Source organism: Cygnus olor, chromosome Z (assembly GCF_009769625.2).
Source record: "Cygnus olor isolate bCygOlo1 chromosome Z, bCygOlo1.pri.v2, whole genome shotgun sequence".
Classification (NCBI taxonomy): Eukaryota; Metazoa; Chordata; class Aves; order Anseriformes; family Anatidae; genus Cygnus; species Cygnus olor.
Genome location: NC_049198.1, coordinates 59,407,415 through 59,420,896, shown reverse-complemented (window position 1 = coordinate 59,420,896; position 13,482 = coordinate 59,407,415). Strand labels below are relative to the sequence as shown.

Here is a 13,482-nt window from a genome sequence, read left to right as displayed (position 1 = left end):
AGTAAGGGAATAAGGCTGTCCCACATCCCGAATTAATGCCCTAGAGGCATTAATGCCTGTCTCTATGTCACTGGAAATTTATCTATCTACACACACACAAAAAGAGCTGTATGGCAACAAGCAAGGGAAAAAAGTTATTTTTGTTTTTGCCTTTTCAAAACTGTGAAGATCATTTATCCCATTCTTCACTTCCTGCAGTGAAGGAAATTTTAGACAGCAGTGACAGAGAGAGAAGGGAAGTTACTGATAGCTTTGTTATAATATTATCTTAAGAAAAACAGTGTAAGTAACAGATCTAGCTTTCACATAGAGAATTAAGCAAGCAAACAGTTGTTTTTCACAGTTGCTAATACCAAATACAGTTTCAAGTAGCTGGTGTGTTACAGACTATTACTTCATCTCAGTTTAGGTAGAAGAGAGATTTGCATTTTACCCTGCAACGTGAGGTTTAAATATAAAAACTACAATTTTTTCGGTTAAGTGTTGTAATTTCTAATGACAATGATTCAGAATTAAAAAAAATCCTTCTGACAGAGAATATATACGTCATTCTACATGCTGGAGGAAAGGAAAATTCAATTAAAAGTATTTTTTTAATTGCTATAGTAATCAGATTACAGTATTCAAAAATAAAGATCAGCTGTAAAGGTAACAGTAAGTCAATGATACGAAGATGGGAATGCAAGGAGATGGACACCACTGTCCACAAATGTTGTTTAATATTTAGAGGTAGCCTATGCTATGCAGTAGCATTTGCAGAGAGAACAGTATTAACTTCGGTACCAGAAGTGCTCTGGTTCTGCTGGCTGTTAGCAAAAAGAAGCAAGATTTGTCAGCTCAAGAATGGCACCCTATTAATGCTGCTAGAATGCTTCTGAAATTTTGCCTTCTTCAGGGTCATTGTCACATAGATGCAGCTGTTATATATCTTCCAGTTTATCAAAATCAGTCTAAAATCCATTTTCGCCTAGTGTTTTGTGCTGGATAGGTCACTCAAAGCCTACACCTAGACATAAGAAATTATTAGATAGATAGATGTGGATGAAATTATTGTATGAATTATTTGTGGATGAAATTATTGTATGAATTTAGGCCTTGGGGGAGGCTTCTGGTCTTATTTTAAAGTGAACTTTTTTGGGGGGGATGCTATATATTGTAACTCTAATGAACCCCAAAATTATTAAACTTACCTTAAAACACTGACAGTCTCCAGCCTCTCCCATGACTTTCTGCTGGCAAGTACAGCAGTGGTAAAATGGTAGTACTTACTATGATACACCAGGAAAAAAGCTAGAAAACTTGAAGGAGCTTCTAAAAACAGTTTTGAAATATTTTGATTTCCAAATTTAAAAAAAACAACAACAAAAAACAGTACATTTTATTAAGTAAATCTGATTAATACCCGTTTCCCTTACACAGCCTGTAAATGAAGTCTTGTAGGAATCTTGAAGCACACTGAAATTGTTGAACAACTACCAGTCCATTGAAACACACACAATCAAATACAAAAGGCATCAACAGAAACAATGATTCACAAAGGATAGGTAGCACTTGCAATACCTTCATGTTAGATGCCTCAGTTTCCAGTTTTGTTAGGTGATTTGAGTTGTCCTCTAGCTCCTGTCGAAGGTTGGAGTTCTCCATCTTTAATGCCTCAACTTGTTTTAACAACTGATCATAGGAAGCTGCTGCCATCCTGGGCTACCCTCAGCCCTAAAAAATAAGAGAAAATACTAAACATAAGCATTTTAACAAAGCAAACAAAAAACCCAAATTTATCTAACTAAAATTTTCTCGGTCCCACTTACCACTGAACTTTCTAAACGTTTAATTTAAACCCATTAAACAAAACTGTCCGTGCCTAAAATGAATGCCAGTTCAAAGGCTTTTTCCAACGGGCTTCCATTTGATACACATGATTATGCTTATGAAAGTAGTTCACTAATGACTGCATTAGGTACAAGGGAAACCCAGAATACATGAAGGAAAGTCACAGCATCATGTAATAACATTCCTTTCATTGGCACTTCAATTCTAGCAATAAGAAACTATAGAGATAAGAGACCATATTTAATCATTTATGTATAATCAACTAGCACTGCCAAACATATCTAGAAGATGCCGCCTACCTACAGGTTTTATGAAACAAAAGGTGGTCAGTCCAATGGCTCAAGATTCCTTAGAACAGACCAGACTAATGGAGATGTTGTGTGAAAAGAGAACTGTAAATACTGACAAATTTTAACAGAATAAAAGCATAAATGTGCTAGTAATGGAGTGTTTTGTTAAAAAAAGAAAAAAACACAACTCCAAGCAATGAAGATTAAAGGAAATATTCATGCAATATAAACCCAAGAAGTGGTCATATTGCACAGCAGAAGAAACAGACAAAAGCCAATTCTTAGTATTAAGATACCTCATATTGTAAATATGTGTAGGAAAGTTATGGCACAAACCATGCTGTTTTTACAGTGATTGTGCTGATAGGTCATACATGCCTTTTCAAAAGGCGTTATTTTGGTTAATACTGTAACAGAGTCTTAAGTCAAAATTACTCAGCCATTACAAAGGAGAAAGAAAAAACTAAATGATAAAAATTCAAATTGTTTCCCACTTTTCAAATACCAAAAAAATGAAGTTCTTCCTCTAACAAACAATATAACTAAACACGGCTAACCATGTTCAAAGCTCTTTACAGCTAAAATTATCAATTTCTTATTCATCAGAATAACAAGAAGCCCACCACATTGTGTAAGTACAAGTTACCCTTCTAACATCATAGTGAGAATTTCCTAGGTACAGGATGTTAAACCCGAAATAGAAAAACATAACTTCACAGGACAAGATTCCTTTTTATTGTTACTTCAATACTTTGGAAAACATGAAACAACTAAAGCCTCCTATTCAGCAGTTTTTCTAAACTTCTGGAACGTATTGCAAATACAGCTTGCAAGCTATCCTGAAAACTACACTAGCAAGAGTGCATTTTCTGTGTATACTCTCATTAAGCCTTTGACATTCCTGCTTGTGTAACTCCTTATATAATCAAGTTGGCTCTTCCAGATGAATCTTAATTGAATTATCAAGTCAACTAAAAGGTAAGTAAAATTACCGTAAGAGGTTTCATTTAGTTCCCCAATATAAAATTTGAAAATTAAGTTTAATTTTTCTGAATTTAAACTGAATGAAATATAAGGAAGAATGTATACCATTGAAAACAGGAAAAATAACAAAAGCTATAGAGTATTTGATATGACTAGCTTATTTCTTTTTCAAGAAACAGATCTTCGTGTCCTAAACATCTGTCATCATTACAGAAAGGCCAAGGAAGAAGCCTACCATTTATGGAATTGTGATTTCCATGACACTATAAATAAGCTGAAGAAAAAAATTCCTAATAATAATAATTATTATTATTATTATTATTTTTTTTTACACGATTTGGTCATACTTTAAGGGAGACCTGACTTTGAGAGAATTATTCCGTGAATTCTGTGCTTTTACCACCAGTTTCACCTAAAAGGTGGAACGCTGTTAAAGAGAGTTTTAATGAAAAAACAATGCCAGACTGCTTCTGTTCCACTTCATGGATGTATTTAGTAACTACTATTTTTGCATTCTTATTAGTAAAACTAAAAGCTATAGTTTATATTTCTTTTCAGAACATAAAATGCAAGGACAATTCTGCACAAACCCGGGGAAAGGTAGATAGCTTGTAGATGTTTCCAATTCTAGCAGTTATAAAAATTAGCATTGTATTGTAACTGGGAGCCAGAGAACAGCGAGAAGCTCACTGCTGCTGGCTGGTGAGGCGCTGCAGGCCGCTGGCACGAATGTGAAATGCAGCAATGCCTGGCAGCTGCTCTGCACTACAGCAGCATTCACATAACATTGCATGGTACTACAGGAATTTTAAAGAGAAACCTCCCCTCCCTCAAAACAAAACAAAATCAAAAAAATCAACACAACATATGTTTCGGTAACATTACAAGGTTTTGGTCACAGAACAAGGTTTGGGGGAATGCAGGGCTGAAGCCTGAATCCACTACCTGAATATCCCTGTGGTATTACTTGAAGCATTAGAGGAGAGGCGAAGGGCAGTACCTGGTGCTGGCACGGACACCACCACACAAGGGAAAGGCAGAGTTTCCACCTTAGTTCTGCAATCCCAGTACCACACCGCTCCAACACTTGCTGCAGGGGTCCCTGCTACAAAAAACACCCTCCCTACACCACCCAAAAGGCTGCAACAGCACAGAAAGCTGGACCGAGAACAGACTGCTGGCCATGTAGGCATTGCTTACAGTGACTCTTGACACTCCACTGGCTAAGGCACCTGGGCTTCCTGGGGGCACGCAGATATTTACTCACCTCCCCAGCCCTCCAAGGTATTTTTTTTTCCTGCCTGTAAAGGGCAGACTACCAAAATGTTTGAGGGGAACAGCAAACTACTTTTTAGAAGTAATACATCTGGCCTACTCTGACTACACCAAAGCATTTGACACGGTGCCACATGTGAAATCAGATGAGGTTATGAGCAGGAAGATTGTACACGGATAAGGAATAAATCAAAGACAAGATGACACTGGGCAGCGCTCAAAGCCAAGCTGATGGGCTGGAGCCAGGTCACCAGTGAATTTCCACCAAAACCAGTCTGCGACGGGTACTTGTAAACGTTTGGCTTTTAAACCTAGGCACCAGGAATGGCTGGGTGGCAGTAAACTTGCTGCCATGAATTCCAGAAGCTTCATGAGGTCAGAGGGCTACATATAATACATAAAGAATGTGAGGACCTGTGCAGTATGAAGGGGGTGAAATTGTGAGCTGGAATCCTGTCATTTGGAAGCAAGCAGTGAGTGGGGAGCAGTAATGTGAACCTCGCAGCAGTCAGGTTACTGTACGCCAGAGCACTACCAACATGACCTTGACACCTGGAAAGCAATCATGACCCCTGGAGTTATCAGGCCATATTACAAGGTACAGGCAAGAAAAGTGAATGCAACTGGGTGCAGAGAAAGATGCTAAGTGATCAGGGGACTGCAGAGTCTCTCAGGAGAAGAGACTTGACAGGCAAACCTTTCTTCTTCAGCAAGAACAGCTGTAATCACATAGCTACGCTTTATTATCAGGGAGGGGAAAACGCTCAAGGAGGAGAAAAATATTTATGTTAAAACACAATACTGACACAGAAGAAATGGCTATAAATTGGTCATTAATCAACATAGACCGTGAGCTACCATTAGAAGTTGTAAATTCAGCAACATCCTTGCCTAGCTCACTGCACAGGAAGAAATGGTACTCAGCAATTCAGAAATCCAGTCTTGTATTCCTAAACTTCATCACAAAACAACACTATACTTTTATTCATCTCTCCTACGTACTGTACTTTTTCCTGTATCTTCAATCCATCTGTATCTTTTTCTCCTACATCCATTCTTTCAGCACCTTTCGAAATAATGAAATGTGAAGGCATTTCACCAAGGACTTCATTATTTCATTTTAAAATGGAGGAAACTGACAGGTAATATGCATGACCACAAACACCCAGGCTTTCTGACGCTGAACACCAGATTTCTCTCAGGCAGACTGAAATCACAAGGGTCAGTGAGACACAAGCTGTCCCATGCACATTCAGTTAACACCCCAAAACTGAAGCCATTTAACAGTCATTCTGAACATTCACTTACATTGCCTCCTAAGAACACGGTATAAAGGACACACCCCAAGATCTGCCTGTCTTCCAGAAATAGCTGCCTCCCACAGCCTCAAACTAGATGCATCAGATCAGAGTTCAGCTGCAGATACCAATTCTTGGATTTATGCTCCAAATAAATTACTTGAGTACAAAAAACATTTTTAAAACACAGAATTGGTGGCAGCAGTAGAAATGAGCAGTACCACTTTACTCTGTCCTAGTAACTTCTTAGTAGTTTAAACACTTGCCATGAGGGAAGAACGAGAGCCCTCTGCAGAGAGGACTCACAGTCACATACGCTGTTTTTCATGGTAGAGATCACATCACCAGCACACGGTAAAGCATGAATAGTTTACACTTGGCCCATCATCCTGAAGTTTGTCCATTGCACACATACACAGAAACACATTCAAGGCTCTTGGGGCCAGGATCAGAAGAACCAAGACTAAATCACTCTCCGCTCCACATACAACGCCACCACCCCGTGAAGGGGAAGGGAGTGGGAAGAATTCTGCACTCCAATGCCAGTTCCACACTTAATTCATCCCAAAGGAAAATGCATGACACCTGGAGCACGACCCACCCTTGGGAAGTTCACTACTATGCTTCGGAGTCAAAGTCCCTTTTGCACTCTGTCTGTCTTCTTTGCAGAGGGGTCATGACTCGAATGGAAGAATGGAGACACCCCTTTTTCTAGATTTACTCCAGGAAACAACCCTCCTGGGATACAGGAACTTTGAGACTAACTCCCTCGATATAAGAAGCACCTAAAATCTAGGTCTCCTAGGCCCCTTACCCATATTCTCAGCTTCAAGAGGTTTCTTCTCGATCCCTTATCAAAGTAAGGTGAAATTATGACAACAAATTTCATGCTGTACTGAATCAGCAGTTCGCGTGAATATACACAAAGAAGAATTTCAAGCTAGATATAACTCTTTCACACTCTATAACCAAAATTAATGAGAAGCCTACATTTATGCAAATGTACTGTTAAGATTCAGATATGCATTTTCCCACATTTAATAAAAACTGCACAAGTAACAACTGCCCAAGAACTGGGAGTTTAGATATGCTCTTTTTAGTCTCAAATCCCAGGCAGGCAAAAAAACAAACAAACAAAAAAACAGTATCTTCTCAGCACTTATTTCTTATTGATCAGAGCATTTCTTCTTTTCTTTGAAATTAATGAGCACATGTACTCAAGAGCCCTGAAGTTCTACTTAAGAACCCCAAGCTCAGTAATTTGTGATACATTAATCAAATATTCTTATGAAAATATTTCAGACTCCCATTACTGTTTTTTTTTAATCCATAAAAAAATGTAATTATTAGCAGAGCATAGTATTTTATAAAACAACTTCTGTACAACAAATTTGTCTTAGTCTTTTCAGAAGAGGATAAAGAATAATCTGAAACATAAAACCCTACCAAGAACTTTTTCAACAACATAGAGAACTGTTATCGCCTGTATGTAAGGCTAGGTAACATTTTTCCCTACAACCTATTTATTTCAATTAAAAATTTTTCAATAGAATTATTATTCTGGGACCTACATGAGCTGCCTGAGGGTGATATATAGATACATATATACTTATATATAACTATTATTAACAGTTAAGTTGTGCAGCTACAAAAATCAGTAGCAAAAAGCAAAACTACTTTCTTCAAAAAGGTCAATTCAAACAACATTAATGTCAACCACGGCTCCAGTTAATTTGATTACAGATTACAAACTTTGTTGAAAGTAGCAAAAGAGATGTTTGTTCAACTCTCTAAAAAGCAAACAAAATTTAATGTTTTATTACCATCACCACTGGTAAGCAGATGTGCTTCTGCACACTGTAACTGGAGATTTTTCAGAATGTAGTTTATCTTAAGGTAACAATTTGTAATCATTGCAACTAAAATTGATAAATATCTAGATTATAATTTAGTACAGTTGGAAAAGACTATCAACTTTGATCTCTTTCTATACCCACAAGCGTTACCCAGTTGTCCTGTGCTGAGCTCTGTATCTTGTCCTTATCATTCTTTACCATTGTCATTTTTCGGTCATTCATTCACAGCTGGCTGAAGGGGGAATTGTTTCTTTGTGGGCTTATCACACCGAATTCAGGAAAAAAATTACACAGTCATTTCTGCATATTTGAGATTTTTCCAATTAGTTTAGCTTAAACACTTCAAAACACATTTTGCAAAGTGCCGAGTCTAAGGGTTCTGACTTGGAAGAGACTAGGGCTAACACTGGCATGGCTGTAAGGGTGCCAGCCCCAGCTGCCTGCCCTTCCCATCTCCACAAGGTTCCCACCCAAGGATGAGAGAAGGGCTCAGCTGCTCATGCAGCAGCTGCTAAACCACTGCAGATTACTGCCTGACTACCAAGGTAATCTGAAATAGGTGTCAGTTTAATTTAGTATGCTGGGCCATTAACCACAATGGTTCAGCAGCTGTTACACAACTCTTCCCTAAAGACTGGCAAGGCTGACAGACAGAAACAAAAATCCAGCACAGCTGTTCTAAGGTAAACCAGCCACCCTTACAAATCTCAGCCTTAGGTTTACCATTTTTAGACATTTTTTAATATAAGCCAGAGAATAAAGCAATAATTTTTTGGCCATTCTTACTATGAACATATCAAGCCATGCCGATTTGCATTAATTCAATTTTTCTGTTGACTAAATCCTTTATTAGGTTTTCCATTATTCTGTCTGAAGCTGGTCTTCAGGAAAATGGTTTATATGTAGTTATCTTTCTGCTAGTCCTTCTTTAACTCTGGCAAAGTACAAGCACTCTAGGTGCTGTGCTTAAGAATTTAATCAAAAATGACTATCGCTAGGCCACAGATTGTCTTACCCAGTCCAGTTGGGGGCAAGTCTTCCAGGCCTGCTAATTTAAAATGCTTATCTTTCATAGGTATTAACATTGTTCTTTTGTACTCACTGAAAAATACTGCATCGGCCTCAGGTCATAAGAGTCTTTTACCCTGATTCTTTCACACACACAGAAATCAAACTTCTGCCTTCTCCAGCATCACACTGATCAACTATACTATTTTTACCTTGTGGCAGACCTATGCTTTATTAAAATGTCCTATTTGGCCAGCACATTTCATTGCTTCTACCCCTACCTGCAGCAAAGAACAAACCCCAAATAAATCTTCCAGTCAGCAGCAGCCTGACAGGAGGGTATTGTGTTTGCCTTTTTATCATCTGCTCTAAGCAGGCAGGCAAACATAACGAGGAGACTGAAAAGACTCGATGGCTTTGGGTGTGGTTGAACAGAATTAAGAAAATACTCAGCAGAAAGTAAGAATTGCCATGAATGGAACAGCAGGTCTTGCACCTTCTGTTCAAGCTTTCATTCGTTCTACATTTGCATGCTCAGGTCAGAGACATGCAGCGAAGAGTAGAAAACAGCCGTCACAGAAAACTGTTCTTCATTTGTTCTTGAGCTTGCTTCGGCAGCAAGGACTTGGATATGAGAAAGTGGCTGCAAATAATGTAACTCTTTAAAAAATTTCAAGTAACTGAAATTGAGAACCAACAACAAATTATACCAAGTGATAATCTCTATGATAATCTCTAGGGTAGGTACTCTGAGTTCCTGTGGGTTTTTTGGCCATTGTAGAAGAAACAAGATCCAGAAGAAAAGCCCTTCTCAGTTATCCTAACTCAATGTGTGAAATCCCTTGGAAAGTAAGCCGTGCTCAACTTTCTCTTCCTAACCTCACCTGCACCAAGACAAACTTCTTCTTAGTTCTTCTATCTACATCTGCACACAGATTATCTTTGTGGGCAGTAGAACAAAATACTTAAGTGTTAGTATACCTGACCTTCTTAAACCCTTCTGACTGCGGGATAGGGTGAAGGTTTTTTGTTGTTGTTGCTGTTGTTTTTGTTCTTCCCTAAATTAATACGTAATTTGACAAGACCTATTGATCCACTGTTATATTTTCTGGACAATGTTCCTTAAGATCAATAACACCGTTAAGTATGCTGCAAAATCTCTACTGCACCAATTTTTCAAATATAGCAGGAGCTTTATCATGCACAAAAGTCAACCTGCTACACCTTCAAATGCAGGTAGTACAGAATGCTGTATGTTTTGCCCTAGCAATGACAGTCTTCATAGCTCACGCTCTCGGCCTGTACTCACAAACGATCATAAGCAGATGCATCATCTGTTCTTCCTTATCAAAACACAGCTTGGCTGATGAAGGTGCCAAAATAAGAAGAGATCCACACTCTCTGCATTCTTCAAAAGACCATGAGGAAGGAGAGAAGGAAGATGGCGGTTTGATCGGAAACCATGACCTGCCTTCCTTGTTACAGGTCGAGTTTAATGGCAGTCATGTGTGTGTGTTAAATAGAGATGACTTCACCTTTAGGATTTTACTAAAAAAACTAATTAAAAAATCGTATTAGTACAAACAGAGGGAAATCCAGAAGTCGTATGTTTCAGGCTATACACAGTCATGTTCAGCTTTCATTACATTCTCAAGACAAAAACCTCACTTATTCCTTTAGAATTCTGTGTCGGGAAGTTCCTTAGCTGGTTAGTCATGCTGCATTCAGAATACAACTGCGAAAACACGAAACATGATTTGCATTTAAATACTATATTGAACACAAAGCAGTCCAGACATCACTTGAATCATAACTTATATTGGACCAGGGATGATTCACGATCCTGAACACTCATTCTTCGGCATGATCATTTTTGCTATTCATAGTGAATTGCGTATGCTCTCACTGCGTATGACTTACTGCTGTTTAGTTTTCATTTTTCATCATCTTTTAATGATTCAATTCCAGGAAGTTTAAGCCATCAGAAAGCCTGAGGCAGGTCCTTATTCTCTTTAATTTGTATTTTCAGTTAAAATAAACCAATAGTATCAAATAAATCAGCCTCAATTAAAAAAAACAACAAAGATAATGAAAAAATATTATTTTAAATAGGTTATCTATCACGATCATCTTCAGGGTTCATTTTCAGCACTTTTTGAGAACAGAAGACTGTTTGTCTCGCAGAAAATACATCAGCATGTGTCCACACAGGTCCTGTACGAATTTTGGAAAACAATCGGTGGAGACGTGCAGTGGTCTTCACCAAAAATAACTCAGTTACTGTGTATCACTAGCAGTATAGCCTGTTTTAAATAAGATTTTGTTATATTGATGCAAAAGTAATTAATAACATCTCATCAGCAAAAGCGTTTTACTAAGTTATGATAATACAGAAATCCAACATAAGAACTTGTAGACCAAAGGCAACCCAGTTTAGATAAAAGCATTTCCAACATATGCTGCATACTACAGCAACATGCATCAGAACATGTATCATAACCCAGTATTTTGCACAAAAGTTTTGCCAAATATGATATGATCTGAAGGATGATCCTTATGAAAGTCTGCAGTCATGAATCATTTGAAATATACTTAAAAGTGATCTTTTATTCAAGCTGCCATTTTAAAGAGCATGACTACTCACAGGAAATACTGCACTTGTTATGTGAAACAATACAAACACTGTCTCTTCTTCTGGTTCTTCTGAAGAAGTAAAGGAAGAAACATCACCATAATAATTATCACAACTATTAGTTTGCTTTTATCACCTTCCTTCTTTTCAGGAAAGAAAGTGGTGAAAACACCTCTGCGCCTATGGCATCTTCTAATATTTTAGCTATTGGAATGAACATTCAGAATGTATAGGAGAAAAATCTAGAATCACCAACAGTAGCCAACTGCTAAGTCCTCACCTGATGTCCTGAAGTTTAACATAATCCATACCTCACTGACAGATGGCAAACCTGTGATTCTAAAATTAGATCCAGGTCCAGGTAGACAATGTTTTGAGGCGGTGTTTTAGTTAAAAAAAAAAAAAAAGATTTAGCTTCATCAAACCTTTTTTGCGCATCATTTAACAGGACTAAGAACGTGGCAAAAATATTCTACCCATTACTTGGAGCCTCCTCAAAAATACAGAAGAGTCTAGTTCCAGGGAATGGCTTCCAGTGCACATGCCTGTGTGTTATTTTCAAGGAACTGTAATACTGACAACTATTTGGGAATCCTTAAACTCCATTGAAGGTAAAAGAAATAAAAAGGGTGCATAATAGAGGCAGAAGCACTAAGGACCGATTTGAACAGAATGAGTGTCACATGGAGAAAGGTATGTAGAAAATGAGATGAATCCATGTCGTATTACGTATATATGGGGAGCAACCTACTGCAAACACTGCCGTACAAACCGAGCAGCCGCCCGTTCCCTGCTGCACCTCTGCGAAGCATCCTTCAGGCATGACTGCCCACAGCGAGCCGGCCTTCGCCAGTCCCTCGGAGGGGATTCCGCCCGACGACGGGCGCTCCCCGCAGCCGGGCACGCCGCACGCAGCCGCAGGGTGGGTTTAAGCCCCCGCTCGGCCGGCGGCCGGGCCCGAACAACGTGCCGGCAGAGGCGCCCCGCGGCTGCAGCCGCCGTTGCTGCACGGAGGGCGCGCGGTGCGGCGGTGACCCAGTTCCCGGCGGCGCTCTCCGCGGGGTGCCCGCACACCGCCTCCCTCCCTCCTCCTCTCCCTCCCTGCCCGCTGCGGCAGCGCAACCAACAAAGCGGTGCCGTGCCGGCTGCTCGCTGCTGCCCGCCACAAAGCCGCTTTCTTCTCGCCGCCCGCCGCCGCCCTGTCACGGCCCGGCCCGGCCCGGCCCCGCCCCGCCCGCCGCGCACTCACCCCATGGCCGCGGTCCCTCCATGCCGCCGCCGCCAGACCCGACCCGTCCCGGCCCGGCCGCTCCGCCCGCGCCCCCCGCCCGCCGCTGACACGGCCGCAGCGCCGCCGGCACGGCCCGGCCCCGACGCTGTCCCCGCCCCGCCGGTCACGTGCCGCCCGGCGCAGCGGCGCAGCCAATGGGCGCGGAGGCCCCGCCCCCCACCCGGAGCCGCGCCGGGGGGGGCTGTACCCGCGCCACGCCGCGCCCCCGCGCCGGGAGCGGCCCCGTCCCCGCATGCGCTGCGGCACGGCCCGGGCGGGGCGGGGCGGTGACAAGTAGGGCGGGGGGGGCGGCGCGCAGCTGCGGTGAGCACTGCTGGCGGCATTCCCCCTCACCTTGTCGGTATCCGACTGAGCAAAGCGTCGCTCTCCGTCTTTTTATAAGCCCCCTTCAAGTACTGGAAGGCCGCAGTGAGGTCACCCCGGAGCCTTCTCTCCTCCAGGCTGAACAGCCCCAGCTCTCTCAGCCTTTCTTCACAGGAGAGGCGCTCCAGCCCCTTGGTCATCCTTGTAGCCCTCCTCTGGACCCGCTCCAACAGCCCCACATCCTCCTTGTGCTGGGGGCCCCAGACCTGAACGCAGCACTCCTGGTGGGGCCTCGCAAAGTCAGAGCAGAGGGGCACAATCACCTCCCTCCACCTGCTGGCCACTCCTCTGTTGGTGCAGCCCAGGATGCAGTTGGCCTTCTGGGCTGCACCCCTAGAAGACAACACTCCACCCTCAGGAAAGATGCTCTTTACCAAGTAACTTTTCATTAAATGTCTTCAGGATTAAGGAGACAGTGTGACATTATGTGCAACCTTCAACAGGGTATCACATAAAAACCTCTAGGACCTCAACAGTATGCCTAGTTATAAGTGTTCCCACACTTGAGTTTGTGATAAAGCATTTTAAACAAAATTAACTGGAACAGTACACAAAGATGTTTCAGGCCACGTTTTTGGGGGTAATTAACAGAAGGTTTGTAACAACAGCAACATCAACAGTGGACATCCTTCTGGTCTTTATCTTTTGATCAGTT

At 41.2% G+C, this 13,482-nt stretch overlaps 1 protein-coding gene across 5 annotated transcripts in view; it reads right to left on the bottom strand.

The window, feature by feature from the left end:
- The window catches only part of APC (APC regulator of WNT signaling pathway), a 90,647-nt gene that overhangs the window by 58,824 nt on the left and 18,341 nt on the right, over window positions 1-13,482 (bottom strand). For 3 of the 5 annotated variants that reach the window (XM_040540130.1, XM_040540127.1, XM_040540128.1), the window contains exon 2: window positions 1,561-1,713. In XM_040540130.1, coding sequence (XP_040396064.1) covers window positions 1,561-1,695 — 135 coding nt within the window. In that variant the 5' untranslated portion in view covers window positions 1,696-1,713. Of the gene's footprint in view, window positions 1-1,560; window positions 1,714-12,422; window positions 12,493-13,482 lie in introns of those variants that run through there. The other 2 variants (XM_040540129.1, XM_040540125.1) reach the window with 2 other exon arrangements.